This window comes from Phascolarctos cinereus, unplaced genomic scaffold (assembly GCF_003287225.1).
Source record: "Phascolarctos cinereus isolate Bilbo 61053 unplaced genomic scaffold, phaCin_HiC Scaffold_3;HRSCAF=262, whole genome shotgun sequence".
NCBI classification, from domain to species: domain Eukaryota; kingdom Metazoa; phylum Chordata; class Mammalia; order Diprotodontia; family Phascolarctidae; genus Phascolarctos; species Phascolarctos cinereus.
The window spans coordinates 257,820,259-257,835,090 of NW_027555736.1; the positions used below are offsets into that span (position 1 = coordinate 257,820,259).

The 14,832-nt window shown below is 39.7% G+C and overlaps 1 protein-coding gene across 8 annotated transcripts in view; it reads left to right on the forward strand.

Moving 5' to 3' along the window:
• The window catches only part of BAZ1A (bromodomain adjacent to zinc finger domain 1A), a 196,055-nt gene that overhangs the window by 71,348 nt on the left and 109,875 nt on the right, over positions 1-14,832 (forward strand). For 4 of the 8 annotated variants that reach the window (XM_078151578.1, XM_020974840.2, XM_078151582.1 and 1 more), the window contains exons 1-2: positions 7,928-8,203; positions 8,723-8,867. In XM_078151578.1, the coding sequence (XP_078007704.1) occupies positions 8,755-8,867 (113 nt within the window). In that variant the 5' untranslated portion in view covers positions 7,928-8,203; positions 8,723-8,754. Of the gene's footprint in view, positions 1-2,209; positions 2,362-7,927; positions 8,204-8,516; positions 8,868-14,832 lie in introns of those variants that run through there. The other 4 variants (XM_078151580.1, XM_020974842.2, XM_078151579.1 and 1 more) reach the window with 3 other exon arrangements.

Below are 14,832 nucleotides of genomic sequence, written 5' to 3' on the forward strand. Positions count from 1 at the left end.
AAAGATCTTGAGTTTAGGCAGATAAATCAAAAGGGACAATATTAATAGCTGAAGGAAATATGGCTTCCAGATATAGTAAAGAAGTTTGGGCATCTATGAATAAATACTGCAAAACAAAGGAAAATGATTAGGAATATTTTTCTCATAAAAGGAAACTGGTAGAGTGCTTTATGATTTTTCAGAATAATTTATACTGGTACTAATTTTTCATTAGAATTATTAATTTAAAAAATCTCCTGTGAATCATTAGGAGCAGGAGAGTTTTCTTTGGCAATTCTATTTCCTTTTCTTATATTGGATTATCTAAGATTTTTATTTGGTTTTCTGTTAGTTTGAGGGTTTTACATTTTTGAAGGTATTCCTTTATTTCTTTTGTGTTCTTAGCATTGTCAGCATATAACTGTGCTTAGTAGGTTCTGATAATTTTTATTCTAGTTTTGCTGCAATTTCATCTTGTTCATTTGCTGCTTTGTTGATTTGATTTTCTATTCTTTTCATTTTAATTAAATTGGCTAAAGGTCTATCAATTTCACTAATATTTTTAAAGAACCAATTTTTAGAGTTTTATATTCAGTTTATTTCTAATTTTAATATCTTCTCTAGTGCTTATTTTAGGTTTATAATTATTTGCTAGCTTTATAATTTTTAAATGAATATTCAGTTCATTAATTTGCTTCCTCCCCCCCCCATTTTGTTAATATGATTTTAGGGATATTATTTCTCCCTGAAGACTGCTTTAGCTGTATCACAGAAATCATGGTATAGTGATTATCATTAGCATTGTAAAGGTCCCATCTCCCATCATAGAGTATTTCTCTCCATCCTTCCCCTCATGGAAGAGTTCTTTATTGGGACTCTTCCCACCACTGAAAGGAGATTTCTCCTTTTTCTTCTCCCTGTGGTTTCTTCACCTATTTTTCTGTGGGTCCTCTTCTTTTTGAGTGACTAGTGGAAACATTTTTCCTTTAATGTTAACCTTGGACTTGATTATGGTTCCGCTCTTCTTCTCTTTTCCCCTTTTATGTGCCTTCTCATGCCGTAATTTAGTCCCACAAAAAACAAAGATTCCCTTGTAGGCGAGGTGTTGTGAGGTTTATTTAGTCCATGATGTTTTAGACCTGCTCTTCCACCATCTCCTCTGTTTGATTTTCCCTTGTTTCCTTGTGTACTTTTGGAACAAAATATCTTAGTGGCTTCTCTACTGCTATTTTCTTCTTGTTGTTAATCCCACTAGTGTCTTTCTTTTATATATATATATATATACATATATATATATATGTATATATATATATGTATATATATGTGTATATAGATGTATATATGTATATAGTTTGAAAGTTGATTTGAAGAAATAATGGCTTATTTGGTGAATTCCTAAGAATTTAAGTGAAGTATCCAAAATTTTAAAGCAGCTAATCAATGCAGGACATACTAGAGATTCTAAGAATACAAGGCATCAAAAGCAGTTAATTGCTCAGAACATTGAGAATATATTACTAATATTAAGACTTAAAGATTTAAAATTAATATTTTAGTAAAAGATGCTTTGTATTACTAATAAAACATTCTAAAATTGCTTTTTCAGCTTTAATTCCCTCTTAATTTCTATTTTTGTATCTTTTCATAATGTAACATATTAGCACAGTAGCACATTAACAGGGTTGCACTGTCAAAACAGTTTGGATAAATTCTCCATGAGGGCAGGGATTCTCTTTTACCTCTTTTTGTATCCCCAGTGCTTAAGCACAGTGCCTGGCACATAGGAGGTGCTTAATAAATGTTTATTGATTGAATTAATATTTGTTTAGGGGACTGAGAATTTCAGTGACCTGCCAGCCCATGGTCACACATGGAACATTCTGACTGCTCTAAGCCAAGTTGCTTACAATAGCTGAAATTGAACTGAAATCTGCCTTCATGTAGATTATCACTTCTAGTCTTCCTTCTGAAGTAACAGAGAAAGAGAAAGTATGTTTCCAAATCCAAATGTACTATTTTCAAGGTTTCAAAGATAGTGATTGAGACCTCTGGTCTAGGCGGTGCAGTGGAGGGGGCAGGATGTTTGTTGTTGTTTGTATATCCTTCATTTTTGGAAGTAGACCAATGACATCACAATGTTGGAGTCAGGGTACGCTGTGTTTGGCTGTGGCTTATCAGTTCAGTACTTTGGGAGACACTACCACAGATAAGGCACAAGTAGTCTGTTAGAACATTTAGGGTAGAAGTATCTCTGGAATTGCACAGCTCGTTTCCATGGTGCTTCTATGATTCTACTTTGCTCATAACCTAAGTTAGAATCTTGGCTCCAACTCTGACCCCAAGCAAGTCACTTAAACTTTCTCATAGTGGCTCCTACCACAGGTAGGTAATTGTGAGGACTCAGATAATACAAGTAAAGTGCTTTGCATTTACATAGAGCTTTAAATGTAATAACAAATGTTGTGAGTCTTTATGTTTCCACTATACTTGGTTCACAGCTTTTGGGAATGGGAAAGAAGAGACACTCAGCTTGACTTTGACTACCCATTCCCGCACTTACCTGCCTTATCCTGCTATGAGAGAAAAGATCTCCCTACCTTTTTTTTTTCTCCACCATGCAGAGGACTTTGTAAATCACACTAAAGATCACCAGTGTTCAGAGAGAGGGAGTCACTCTGCAGCCATGGCAGGGTTCTGGGGATAGCTAAAAAGAAATCATACCAAGGCAGTTGTCTGAGATCCTAGGGCTGAGCTCAGGTCTTGCTAAGGGACATATTCCCTAGGGCCCTAAACCAGATCTAGTCCAGTGTAAGGTCTGTGTGAGGGTTGAAGCAGCTCAAGGATTTCTTCCCCCTCCTCCTTTCTGACTGAACTCCAGTGGTGGGGTGATAATGGCAAGTGAGGTGGGGAGAATTAATCTCATTTGGTCATCTGATGTTGCTAGGAGTGAAGTCATTTTTGTGGAGCTGAGCTTGTTGAAAGCATAGCTATGGGAACTGTCTTAACTCCAAATCAGGAGTTTTTGTTGCTAGACTATTCTACTACTAGCTTTTGGCACAATCCTTTGTCGTGGCACCACCTTTATACCACATAATACAGGACAATTGAATGCCTTAATTTAAGTGTTTTCAGTCACTTCCATATCCTATATAAAAAGGATAACATTTGCTTGTTTGTGCAGGTCACTCGTAATTATTTTGTTTTATTCTGCATATATAATTTTTAGAGCCTATGATGAATGGGCTCTTCCACAGAGCCTTGTCCAGGTGCAAACAGCAATAATTTCTTTTTGGGTGGGAGAATGCATCTAGAGTCTGAGCTCTGTACTTTACAGAGTTCTTACTGGGGGAGGGGAGAAAGAGAGAGAGAGAGAGAGAGAGAGAGAGAGAGAGAGAGAGAGAGAGAGAGAGAGAGAGAGGAGAGAGAGAGAGAGAGAGAAAGAGATCAGTTTTAGTGTGAGAGTAGAAATTGATGCAGGACCTCAGCCAGTTTAAATGGGAGGTATAATTGGCAGTTTATACATTATCCATAATTCCAGAAGTGTCTATAGGCTCTTGAGGAGAATTAAGCATTATTCTTTCAAACACCTCCCCCAGTGGCTTAAACCAAAAAAATCACAATATTATATTTGGCAAAATTCTGGTTGACCTCCCAATATCAAATGTAAAAAACAAACAAATCTCCAAAAACTTCCTTCAATTCGGTTAGATGATTTTACAATCCTAGGGATCTTCCTTGGTTTGCATTCTTTCATTGTTAGGGTCCCTCTTGCCATTCCTCAATTATGGTTTTGTCCATGTACAATTATAGGACTACTGAGTGCTTATTCAGCTGTACTATCATTTTTATAAAGCCATTCTATACCCAACTGTTCTTTCCCCATTCACACATAAATATAACTTCCTTAAAGCTGAGAGGATTCTTTCAGTAGGCTTCCTCCTAGGAAATTGGGTGATGATGACTATTAGCAATACAAAGTTATCCAGCCCCAGGGAGAGCAAAGCAAAACAAGTTCTTTTGTATTTGTCCTTTTCTAATGAGGGCAATATCTCAATCCCCCAAAATTCAACATGTCCAACAGTTGCTTTAAAGATAAACTGAGTTATAAGAATATCTTCTTGAAGTTGGAAGTTTAAATTACCAGGGTTGGAAGGCCCAGGATCTAGAAGATGGTCTAATGCAAGTTCAAAGTACAGTTCTTAGGGACACAGAGCTTACCCATATTAATCTCTCCTGGTTGAAAGGCTGAAGGGAAGTTTATTCTCTAATTGCCTAAGTGAGAGAGGTGTCTCACAGTTAGTAACTATCCAGTGGCATCACCAAAAGCGCCGTCAGAAGCACAAAGAATAATTTGGGCTTATTTTCCTCTGCATTGCCTATCTTGTACTTCAAGGAGCTTATGATGTTCTAGTCCTGTTGTTCTGGGCTGGGTCTGAAACAGGTGAGTGCCCTGGTATTGTATGTTTGATATTGTAACAGATCAAGGCATCTGGAGATGATCACTAAACAGTTAACAAAATGAGATTTAGTTAGCCAGAGTAGGAGGACCATATTCAACAAAGAAAGGAATTGGGGACACCTCAAATTGATTCAGCTGAGCAAAGCTCCTTTGCTTGAGTAGACTCACAGTTTTGTACCAGTCTCAAGCAACACAGAAAGATGTGTGGAGCTCCTTGTGGCTGTTTTGAACTTTAGCATCAGGGAAAAGATGTCAACAGTCTGAGCCTTTAGTTGTTCCCCCACTCCCAAGTTCCAACCCCAACCTCAATACCTGTTAAGGAAAAATTAGCCTAACTTGCACAGGGGCAGGAGTTAGGATATTGGGGCTTGAGATGGCTGAAGCAAGAGGTCACTTGAGCTGCTCTGAACCTGAATGTCTTCATTTTTCATACTTGCACTACTTGCTTCATAGACTTTTAGTGAAGTAAGCATTTTGTAAACTGTCAAACCTTATGTAAATGTAACCTGTTGTAATAATTATTATAGGAATATAAATAATTATTATGATGTCTACAGTTATGGGGCAGGAGACTAAGAGGGGTCAATGAAGAGAGAAAAAAACATTCTGAGAAGTAGGAGAATCAGAAGAGTGCAGTGGTGTGAGAGGATTTCAAGCAAATTTACTCAAGCAACATATTTCCATTTTAACCATCCTTCAGTTCCCAGCCAAAATGGAATTTATTTTATTAATGGCTTTTTTTAATCATGGCAGGTAGGGATACTTTTAGTCAGTAGTTTTGGGGCCACAGGGCCTTCTAGGCATTTAAATTTAAAACAAGGAGGTGATTCTACCTGGAACTAGTCTTAATTGCCCCCTTCTCTTCCTAATCTTCCACATACCTGTTTTCTTTTTAACTTAATGTTAAGGGTACTTTTAAAAATAAAGCATAAGTCTCTTTCCTCTTTTATAGCTATCAGTATTCTCCCTTTTCACTTTTACTTCCATGGTTTCTTTTATAATATTACCAATATTTGACAAAAATGCTTCTTTCATGCTAATGGCTTATCTTTAACTGTTATATAGTTTAATAGAGTAATGCCTTTTCATTACCAAAAATCAAACCATTCAAATACACAAAAAGACATTAACTCTTGAAAAACAACTAACATGATAATTCTGATGATAAAATAGAGGAATAAAGTATACATATTAGCACATTAGTATTGTGAATTTTTTAGCACGGGCTTTTGACTTTAAATTTAAATGGCAATCTGGGTAATGTTAAGAGAGCTATAAATATAAATCAATTTTGTTTGGTTTCAAAAGTAATGTTTCATTACCATTTTTTAAACTTACATTCACTAGACTTAACAATGAACCAATATAATATTTAGGAGCTAATTAAATATTAATTTAATATTTTCAGTTAATAGGTAAAGATTTGAATTAAATAGCACATATAACACAAGGAAATATTACAGTTTAAAATTGGGAATAATATATTAGCTGAAGTATTATGAAAGTACAATGCTAAGTTTACATAAGAGAAAATGCAACTACAGATAAATTTGTTTTTGAAAATTACCATATAAAGTTATATTTCTGTTTTTGCTAATAATATTTTTGGGATACTTGACAATGAGACTAAGAATCCTAAATACAGATGAAACTCTGTGGCTTAAGGGATCCCAGGACTCCCAGCTTACACAGACTGGGTACCATCCTGAGGGCCTGATCTAATTAGTTTTTCTTTTTGGCTTATTGCCTCTACCTAGAGTACTCCTGGAAAATTTCCAAATATATTCATGGTAAAGCTCAATTTATTTTTTCCCCAAATATAGGCAACAGGACTCCCCCCCACCAAAAAAAAAGCAATCCTTCCCTTTGCACCTGCATTGTCTAAGCAACTAGGCAATATTGGGGAAGTATGACAAGGTCTAATTTACTTGCCTCTCCATGATGATGCCTAGTACTTGGACTTCCCTTGTAGGGGCCAGGTTGGTGATTATCCTTCTCTAAGAAGAATTCTGTTGATGAAATATTTGTTTGAGAGGCTGGTGTACTACTTTTGGGGATGTTTGAATTTGGTATTATCCTAAGCAAAAAGCAAGGCTGAGAAAGGCATTTCTAAGGATGCTTCCTCTTGAGCCTCAGGCAAGTACTTGTCTACTGCTATATCAGTGTTGCCATACTTTGGGCAAATAAAAGTCTGTGTTTTGGAACTCTAGTGCCTGACTTGTGCTCAGAAAACAGAGAGGTGAAAAGCAAAGAGGAATTTTAGGTCTTCCCATCTCAGCTACCTGGGCAAGCGCGTGCAAAATAGCCACGTACTGCTTTTCTTATAGTTACCATTAAGTTAACTGCTGGGGAGTGGGGTTGGTGGAGAGAAATCCTAAAAGATGCAAGGAAAAATGTGAAGAGGAAGTACTAAAAACAAAACAAAAAAATGCCCATTTTATCAGGCCTATGAAAGAAGTGGCATGTCCTCTAACAAGAATCCTTCCACCTGATGCTTAGTTGTCAATCTCCCTGAAGACAATTTCATTCACTGGGAACCTGAGTAGTTCTTGTGTTCTTTCAGCAAGGTGGCAGTGCACACGTGCCTTCCCTTGATGGGGAGGAGTCCCTCAGATGCCTCAAATAGGGGTTCATACCCTGTAATCGTTATTTCAACCACATTTTTTGATATGCGTGAACTAAAAGCTTATAGTAGCAACAGATTAGACTTTGCAGGTCAGAATAATCGGAAAACATTTCAAAAGACAAGTATGTTAAAACGTTAAAGGAAACCCTTTGGGTATAGCAATTTATTTTGTCCCATGATAAAATATTTTATTATATAAACTCATTTGGCTCTGCCATTTATTACTTGTGTTACTTTGAACATGTCACTTAAGTTCTCTGGCATTCGGTTTCTTCTTCTCTAAAATAAGGGGGTTTGGACCAGATAGCTTCAAAGTCCCCTTCAGGCCTGAAATCTATGATTTTATGATCTTGCTGCAATTTCTTTTTGTGGCTGAATAATTTTTCTTGACTGAACTATTCTCCAGTTACATATTTTTCCCAAAGTGCATGTTGCCGCAAGTAAATTTTTTAAAAAATAAGAATTCTGATTTTTAAAGGGCCAAATAATTTTTTCCTTTTCTATATTCCTATATTTTATAATCAAAGTTAAAAAAAGTATTTTGGATCCCCTTCCCCCAATGTATATAGTAACACTTTGATCGCAACTTTGAGTATGAAGACTTCAGTTTGTTAGCCATATACTTATGAAAGCAAGATCTTCCACAGATCTTTTAGACTCATCGCAAATATGGAGGATGCTTCTGATACTTCACGAGGAACTGCTCCATTCATTAATAATGTAGCTCCCCCAGGCTTCTCTTTAGCTTGCTATCTCTTCCTGTAGCAGTGACAAACTATAAAAGTCATTGAGCAGCCAATAAAAAGGTAGAAGTGGGACGTGCAAAGCTCCTCCCCAGAGTTCTTCCTCCTTTAGAGCCGAAAGTAGATAAAAAACAAGACACAAACTTCCTTGGAGCTAGAGTATGGCAAGTGGCTGTGGGATCTACTATCCTGTATCTATCTATATAGATAGACATATCTATAGATAAAGATATAGACATACTCTATCTACATAGCTATATATATGTAAAGCAAAACAGTAGGAGGAGGCAGAGGGGGAGGGAAAAGAGGAGGAATTTAAGCGATCTTTGGCGGAACCTCGTTTCCCCCTTCTTTGTAGTTGGGCAGGCAGAGAAGCGGCATTTTTCGCGATTGCAGGTAAGAGGAGAGAAAAGTGTAACTGAAGAGTCGGGATGGTGTCAGCCGGGTGGTAAAGTGGGGAGGAGAGACAAAGCCCGAGAGGAAGAGAAGCCGGGGGCTTCCCCCTCTCGCGGTCCTACCTCTCTTTAGCACTTTTGTGTGCGGGGCTGGGCTGGGGGTGGGGAGGCTGTCCACACCGCCGGCTGCCGTGGAGCGTCAGCGCCCCATTGTGAGCGAGGAGGGGGAGGAGGGGAAGAAGAGGGGGAGGAAGAGGGAGAGGAGGAGGAGGGACTTCGGAGGAGACGCGGGGGTGGGGGAGGGAGGCTGGCCGAGGAGTCGCGGCAGGGACGGCTGGCTCACTCATTCACTCAGTGATTCACTCGCCGGGGCCGCCGCCGGAGCCCGAGCCGGAGCAGCTGCGGCCACAAAAGGGGCGCACGGTTTCGCCAACGCCCTCTGCCGCCGCCGCCGCCGCGACCCGAGCGCCCGGCGGCCCCCACCTGACCGGCTTTTTTCCCTCCCCTCCGATTTTGTCAGGGAAGCGGGACGAGCGCGGGCGGCCGGGGGAGATGCCGCTGCTGCACCGAAAGCCGTTCGTGAGGCAGAAGCCGCCGGGGGACCTGCGGCCCGACGAGGAAGTTTTCTACTGTAAAGTTACTAACGAGATCTTCCGCCACTACGAGTAAGAGCGGGGACTGGGTGGCGGCTGGGGGAGGGCGGCTCGGGGACACTTGGAGGCGGCTCTTCCGTCTTCTCAGCCCTTGTTAGCGCTCCTTTTGTTTCGGCTCGCCCCTTTGCCAGTGTGGGCTCCTGGCGGGCGCTGGCGAGGGGGCTGAGCCTGCGGGGCTCACGCGGCTGCCCTCGGAGACTCTGCCCGAGCCGGCCAGGGCAGCCTTGGCCCCCATGCGAGAACTGGGGAGAAGAGAGTATGAAAGGAGCGTAGGTGGGGGAATCCCACGCTGCGCGGCCGGCGGAGCCCCGGGCAGCGCCCCTCGACTCTGCGCGGCGGCCGCACTCCCACGCCCGGCGCGAACTGGGCGGCGCGGTGCGGACGCCGGCAGTTCCGGGATCCCGGCCACGGCGGCGGCTGGGCTGCCTCGCTCTCGGGGGGCAGTTTTGGGATGTCGGTCTCCCGGCCCAGGCGAGGGAATCCCGCCCCCAGAGGCTGGAAGCGGCGGGTGGAGCTCGCTTACTGTGAATGCTTTAGTGGAGGGTTTGACGTTGGTGCTGTCGGTTGGCGGGTCCGCGCTGAGGGTGCGGGGACGGAGCCAGAAGGGGAAGGAAGTGAAAGTTGCAGGTTCTTGCGGCCAGCTGGCCTGTAGGGTTTGGCCTCCTGTCCTGCCGGCCTCTGGGAGGTGGAGGCACCTCAAGCTGCGGGCCTCTGGGGAGGCTTCAGAAACTAGGTAGGCCTAGGTAAGTTTCCCTTCCCCCTCCCCGTCCCCATCCCCCCCCCTCCTTCCCTACCCCCTGCTGGGGAACAGGAGCTAGGAAAGAAATTGGGGTAGGCTTTGTAGGTAAGAATGAGGAGAACCATCCCTCTCTCCCCTCCTCCCCACCGTGGGGCAATTATATTTGACTCTAGTTGCCACCTATTGGTGCTGGTGGAGCCTCCATTGTTTAGATGAGACCCTCACTAAATCTCGTGCCCTTTCTACCGCCAAATTTACGGCACAAATTCAAATTACCAGGCTTTAAACTGTAGCCCATTCGAATGTATTACTGATAAGAATCTAACCACTTTAATTTTTATCCACTCCTCCACAAGTGTATGTGTGTGAGAGAGAGAGATAGCGAGAGAGTGTAAGAGACTTAACACTGTGTAGTAGACACATCCCTATTGAGTAGGGGCTGTGAAAGTGGGAGTGGTTTAGGAGAATGTATACCCTTGAGGAGATTATAATGTATTCCCAGATTACCATTTTTCTAGCATTTACTGTAGTAAGGAAGTTTTTTTTTTTGTTTTTCACACCCACAGAAAATGAAAATTAAAGATGTATGACTTCAAAAAAGTGTGCTAGTGTAAACTAACAATCATTGGCTCCAAAAGTACCTTCATGTTAATTAAATAGGTTTTTCACCTGGTAACTCCGAAGTGAAATTAGATTAGGTGACTTGACTGTCTTTGAATTGTAATAATAGATTGTGTCTTTGGTTGAATCGTGGATATTGCAAAATTATTGTCAAGACATTTTGATAGTGTGAAATTAAGTTTTGGACTTGAAGTCTTGATTAAAGTTAAAGCTTTTAAAGAACATATATATATACATGTATATATATATGTGTATGTATATATATATATATATATATATATATATATATATATATATACATGTATGTATATATGTCCAGTATTTGGAGGAAGATGGGAATAATTTGCTATTCTTATAAGATATCATATACCCACTTTTTCTTGTAAAGTGAAAATTAGAGTTAGTCTTTATATTTAGAAAAGTGCATTTTGAATTAAATATGAAAGCATTCAGGATACTGATTTCTAAAAACTTCTTTAAACGTTAAAAACCTCACAAAGCCGTTTTTCCTTTGAACAAGTTTTTTTCTGGTTCTCCCCCCTTCTTTTTTGAGGCTAGAACAAGAGAAATACTGGATTTAGAGACATGTTTGGTATGCATTTAGGCAGATATAGCTATAATCAGTTAATATTTGTGTAGACTCTACCCTCTGGAGTACTATACAGAACAGTGTCATTGATGATTCTTTTGGATGTTAGTTTAAAACCTTGTTAAAAAAGCTTTAAATGGGAAACAATTTTTAATTCTATTAAGGTTTTTTTTTTTTGGACTAGAGATAGAGATGGGACCAGTGATAATGGTGAGCAAATACCCTCCATCAATGTAGATGGGCATTTCTTGGCAATTTATGTTTGGGGTTGCCTAGAGTACTGGGAGAGTAAGTGATTTGGTGGGTCAAAGAGCCAGTGTGTATCAGAAGTATAAGCTCTTCCTGGTGCCCACCAACTTTCCAGTCTCCCGGTTTTGAAACCTAGGCATTATTCTCATTCACTCTCACCCAGTATATCTAATCAGTTGCCAAATATTGCAACATTTCAGCCTTCACAAGTCATTTCTCTTATCCCATTGTTTCTCTCCCTGTACAAAAGCTACCTTTTAGTTCAGGCCTTTATCACCTCTCACCTAGATTACTGATGCAACCAACCTCCTGTCAGTAAATCAGGAATTATTTGTTATGTTCCTTCCATATTCCAGGCATTGTGCTAGGAAAACAAATACAAAGAATGAAACAATCCCTGCCTGCAATGAATTTAAATTCTAATGGGCAACAAGTACTTATATATCAAGCATAAATATAAAGTGAATAAATATAAATACATACAACATACTCTGGAGATTAGAGGAAAATTGGAAAAGGCTGCTGACAGAAGATAGTGTCAGAGCTTTTTCTAAAAGGAAGAGAGGCCTCAAATCTCCTCCCCACTTTAATCCATCAGTAGGTATTACTGCTAAAGTAATTTTCCTTAACCATAGATCTGACCCTTTAACTTCCCTCAGTCAACTCCATTGACTTCCTGTTACCTCTAGGATCAAATGTAAACTCCTGTGTTTAGTTTTTTAAAGCCTTTACAATGTAGCCCCAACTTATATTTTTCTAGTCTCCTTGGACATTTACTCTCTTAGACTCTATGATCTAACCAAACTGTCCTTCTCCCACTTCCTCACATTACACTCCATCTCTTTTTTTCTGTCCCCAAAGCCTGGAATGTGTACTCCCTCAGCTCTGCCTCCTAAAACTTCCTTTCTTCTTTTAGATGCAACTCAATCACCACCTTCCGATTGAAACCTTTCCTAATATCCTCTCCCCTTCAACTTGCTGGTGTCTTCCCTCCCAAAATAACATTTACTTAATATACATTTGTATTTATTCAGTTTACATTTTTATTATACATAGGCACGTATGTATATCATATGTATGGCATTTCTACTCATAAGTTTGTCCCAATGGAAAAGATAATAAGCATGAATTATAAGCATGTGTACGCACACACATACACACATGTGCGTGCTAGAGCTTGTAATCTTCACAGAGACTGGTGAGGAGGAACTGTTAAATTCTTTTTGCTTGTATATCTGTGAACTAGCACATTATGTGACACAAAGTAGTTTAATGAATATTTGATTTTTTTAATTGAACCAATTCTAACTACTACTAGTCTACCTCCAGATTTCTGAATACTTTTTCATATCAATAGGATCTATAGAATTTAAGTTGGTCAGGGAATACTTACTGAAACATGCCCCTCATTTTGCAGATGTCAAGAAACAGACCCTGAAAGAGTGACTTGCTCATGGTCATACATCTTGGAAGTAACAGAGCCAGAAATCTGAACCTAAATTAATCTGACTCCAAATTGAACATTCTTTTCCCTGCCTTTTCCACCTTGTTTTTACTTTTCTTAAAAAAAATGTTTTTTACACATGCACACAGTGTCATCAAAAAAGTTCATGTGATCTTAGCTTTTGCATATATTTGGAGAAACTGTCAAAAGGAAACTTACTGTATTTTCACTCATAGGTTCAGTGGTTTGTTTATGTTGAAATGAGCCTTGTTGACATTGTAAGTTAAGAGATTTTAGAATTTATTTAAAGTTGAACCAAGACTTTTCTTTTCGAAACGGAGGGGCAGCCATGGCATAGTGCTTAGAGAGCAGTACTAGAAATCAAGACGACTTCGTAGCCTCTGTCACATAATGACAGTGTGACCCCTGGGCAAATCACTTAACTTCGTTAGGCAACTCTCCAAGACTGTGAGTTACAGAGAACATACAGGCCTGCATTGCTCTGTAGAGGGATTCCCTACTAATGAAATCAGAAGTCTATTTTCCTGTCTCTAAGAGGAAAAAATTAAGTAACTAATTACATATAATGGTGTTTTTAATATTTATCTCATCATGTTTGGTGGCAGGTTAGTACAGTGGAAAGTTCAGAAGTTAGAGAACCTGAGATTCAGATTCCGACTTTGTTACTGCTTTCATGACCTTGAGCAAATCGATTAACCTCCTTGAACCTTAGTTTCCTCTTTTGCAGAATGAGAGGGATTGGACTGGATAGCCTCTGAGATTCTTTTCAGTTCTAGAGGATTGTCTCATGACCTGGCATTTACTTACTGTGTAGCCAGACTGTAGGAGGAAGGGTAATAATCAAGATTTTACACATTTTTCAAAAAGCACACAAGTCTCACTTCTGTGAAATGTTGGCTGTGTAGATCTTGGGCAAGTAGCTGAAAGCCTGGATGTCCCAGGCAGCTCTCTTGAGTTGCAGAGAAATTACGTCTATATGTAAGTTCCTTGAACAGATGAAGTCAGAGGTACCCTTAAAAAAAAATTACAAGTGCTGTCATAAGTTGGGAGGTACTTTTTTAGATCATCTGGTTCAACCCTCTATTTAATTTCTTTGAAGTGTAAGCTGCTAAACTAATTGCTAACTCCTGTTAGACCTGCTTTAATGAATGTAGGAGACTCTGTTGAAGGTGTTGAACATTAATTGTATGCAAATAGATGATTTTAAATACTTGATTCTCTTAAATGGGTTAATTGTATCCCTTTTTAACCTTGTTCACACTAACTGGTTTAGCAACCTTCCAAACCCTTTTTTTGGGGGGGGGCAGGGGGTTATAAAGTTTAGATGAAATGTCTGAATGATAAGGCAATATTCAGAGCAATCTGAATGAATTATTGTTGTATAGGAGAGGCTACAACCTCTATCTTATTGGTAACAATTAGGTCAACCTTCCTACCTTATGAAAACTTCTCAGTTATCTTCAAGTGAAGGCCACTTGTTAGGGGATGTTGTAGAGGGAATTCTGGACAAGTTCAATCACTGTTATAATTTGTTGAAGCACCTAATATGTGCTAGGTGGTGGGGACTTAAAATACTTCTTGCCTTTAAAGTTCTTATCTTATAGTGATAGGATACAGATTAAGTAGATACAGAGACTAAGTGTTGCTTTTGGTGGTGGTAGGGAGAAGCAGTTTGGAGTAATCAGTCTTGGCTTCTTTTATGAAATTACCGTGAGGTGAGCTTGAGTCATAGCTAGGATTTATATGGTTAAAGTTTTCGAATCACTTCACATGTTATTATTTGATTCTCAGAACTATCCTGTGAAATAGATGCTATTATCATTCTCGTTTTGCAGATGAGGAGACTGAGGCTGAGAGAGTTTAAATAAGCCTTACCTCTGGGTAATACATTAAGAGTCTGAGGCAGTTTGAACTTGGGTCTTGCAAATTCCCAAGTCTGACTTCCAACCAGGGAGCCCATCTAGATGCCTCAGAGAGTTTAGGATTTCTCAGAGGCAGAGATGAGGAGGGAAGAGCCTTTTAGACATGAAAGACAGCCTGCCTAGCACCTGGCACAAAATAGGTACTTAATAAATGCTTATTGACTAACCGACTTCTCTTTTGAAGAAGCACAGAAATGGGAGTTGGAATGTTGGACATAAGAATAAATGGTATAGTTTGGCTGGAATGTAGAGTATGTGAGGATGGAGTGGTGTGTGTCTAAAAAATAGGTTGAACCTAATATTGAATGTAATGAATATAATATTCCTATATTAGGAATGGTCTTCAATTAGAAAAAGAAGACTATTTTTTACTGTAGAAGCAAGTAAGGAGC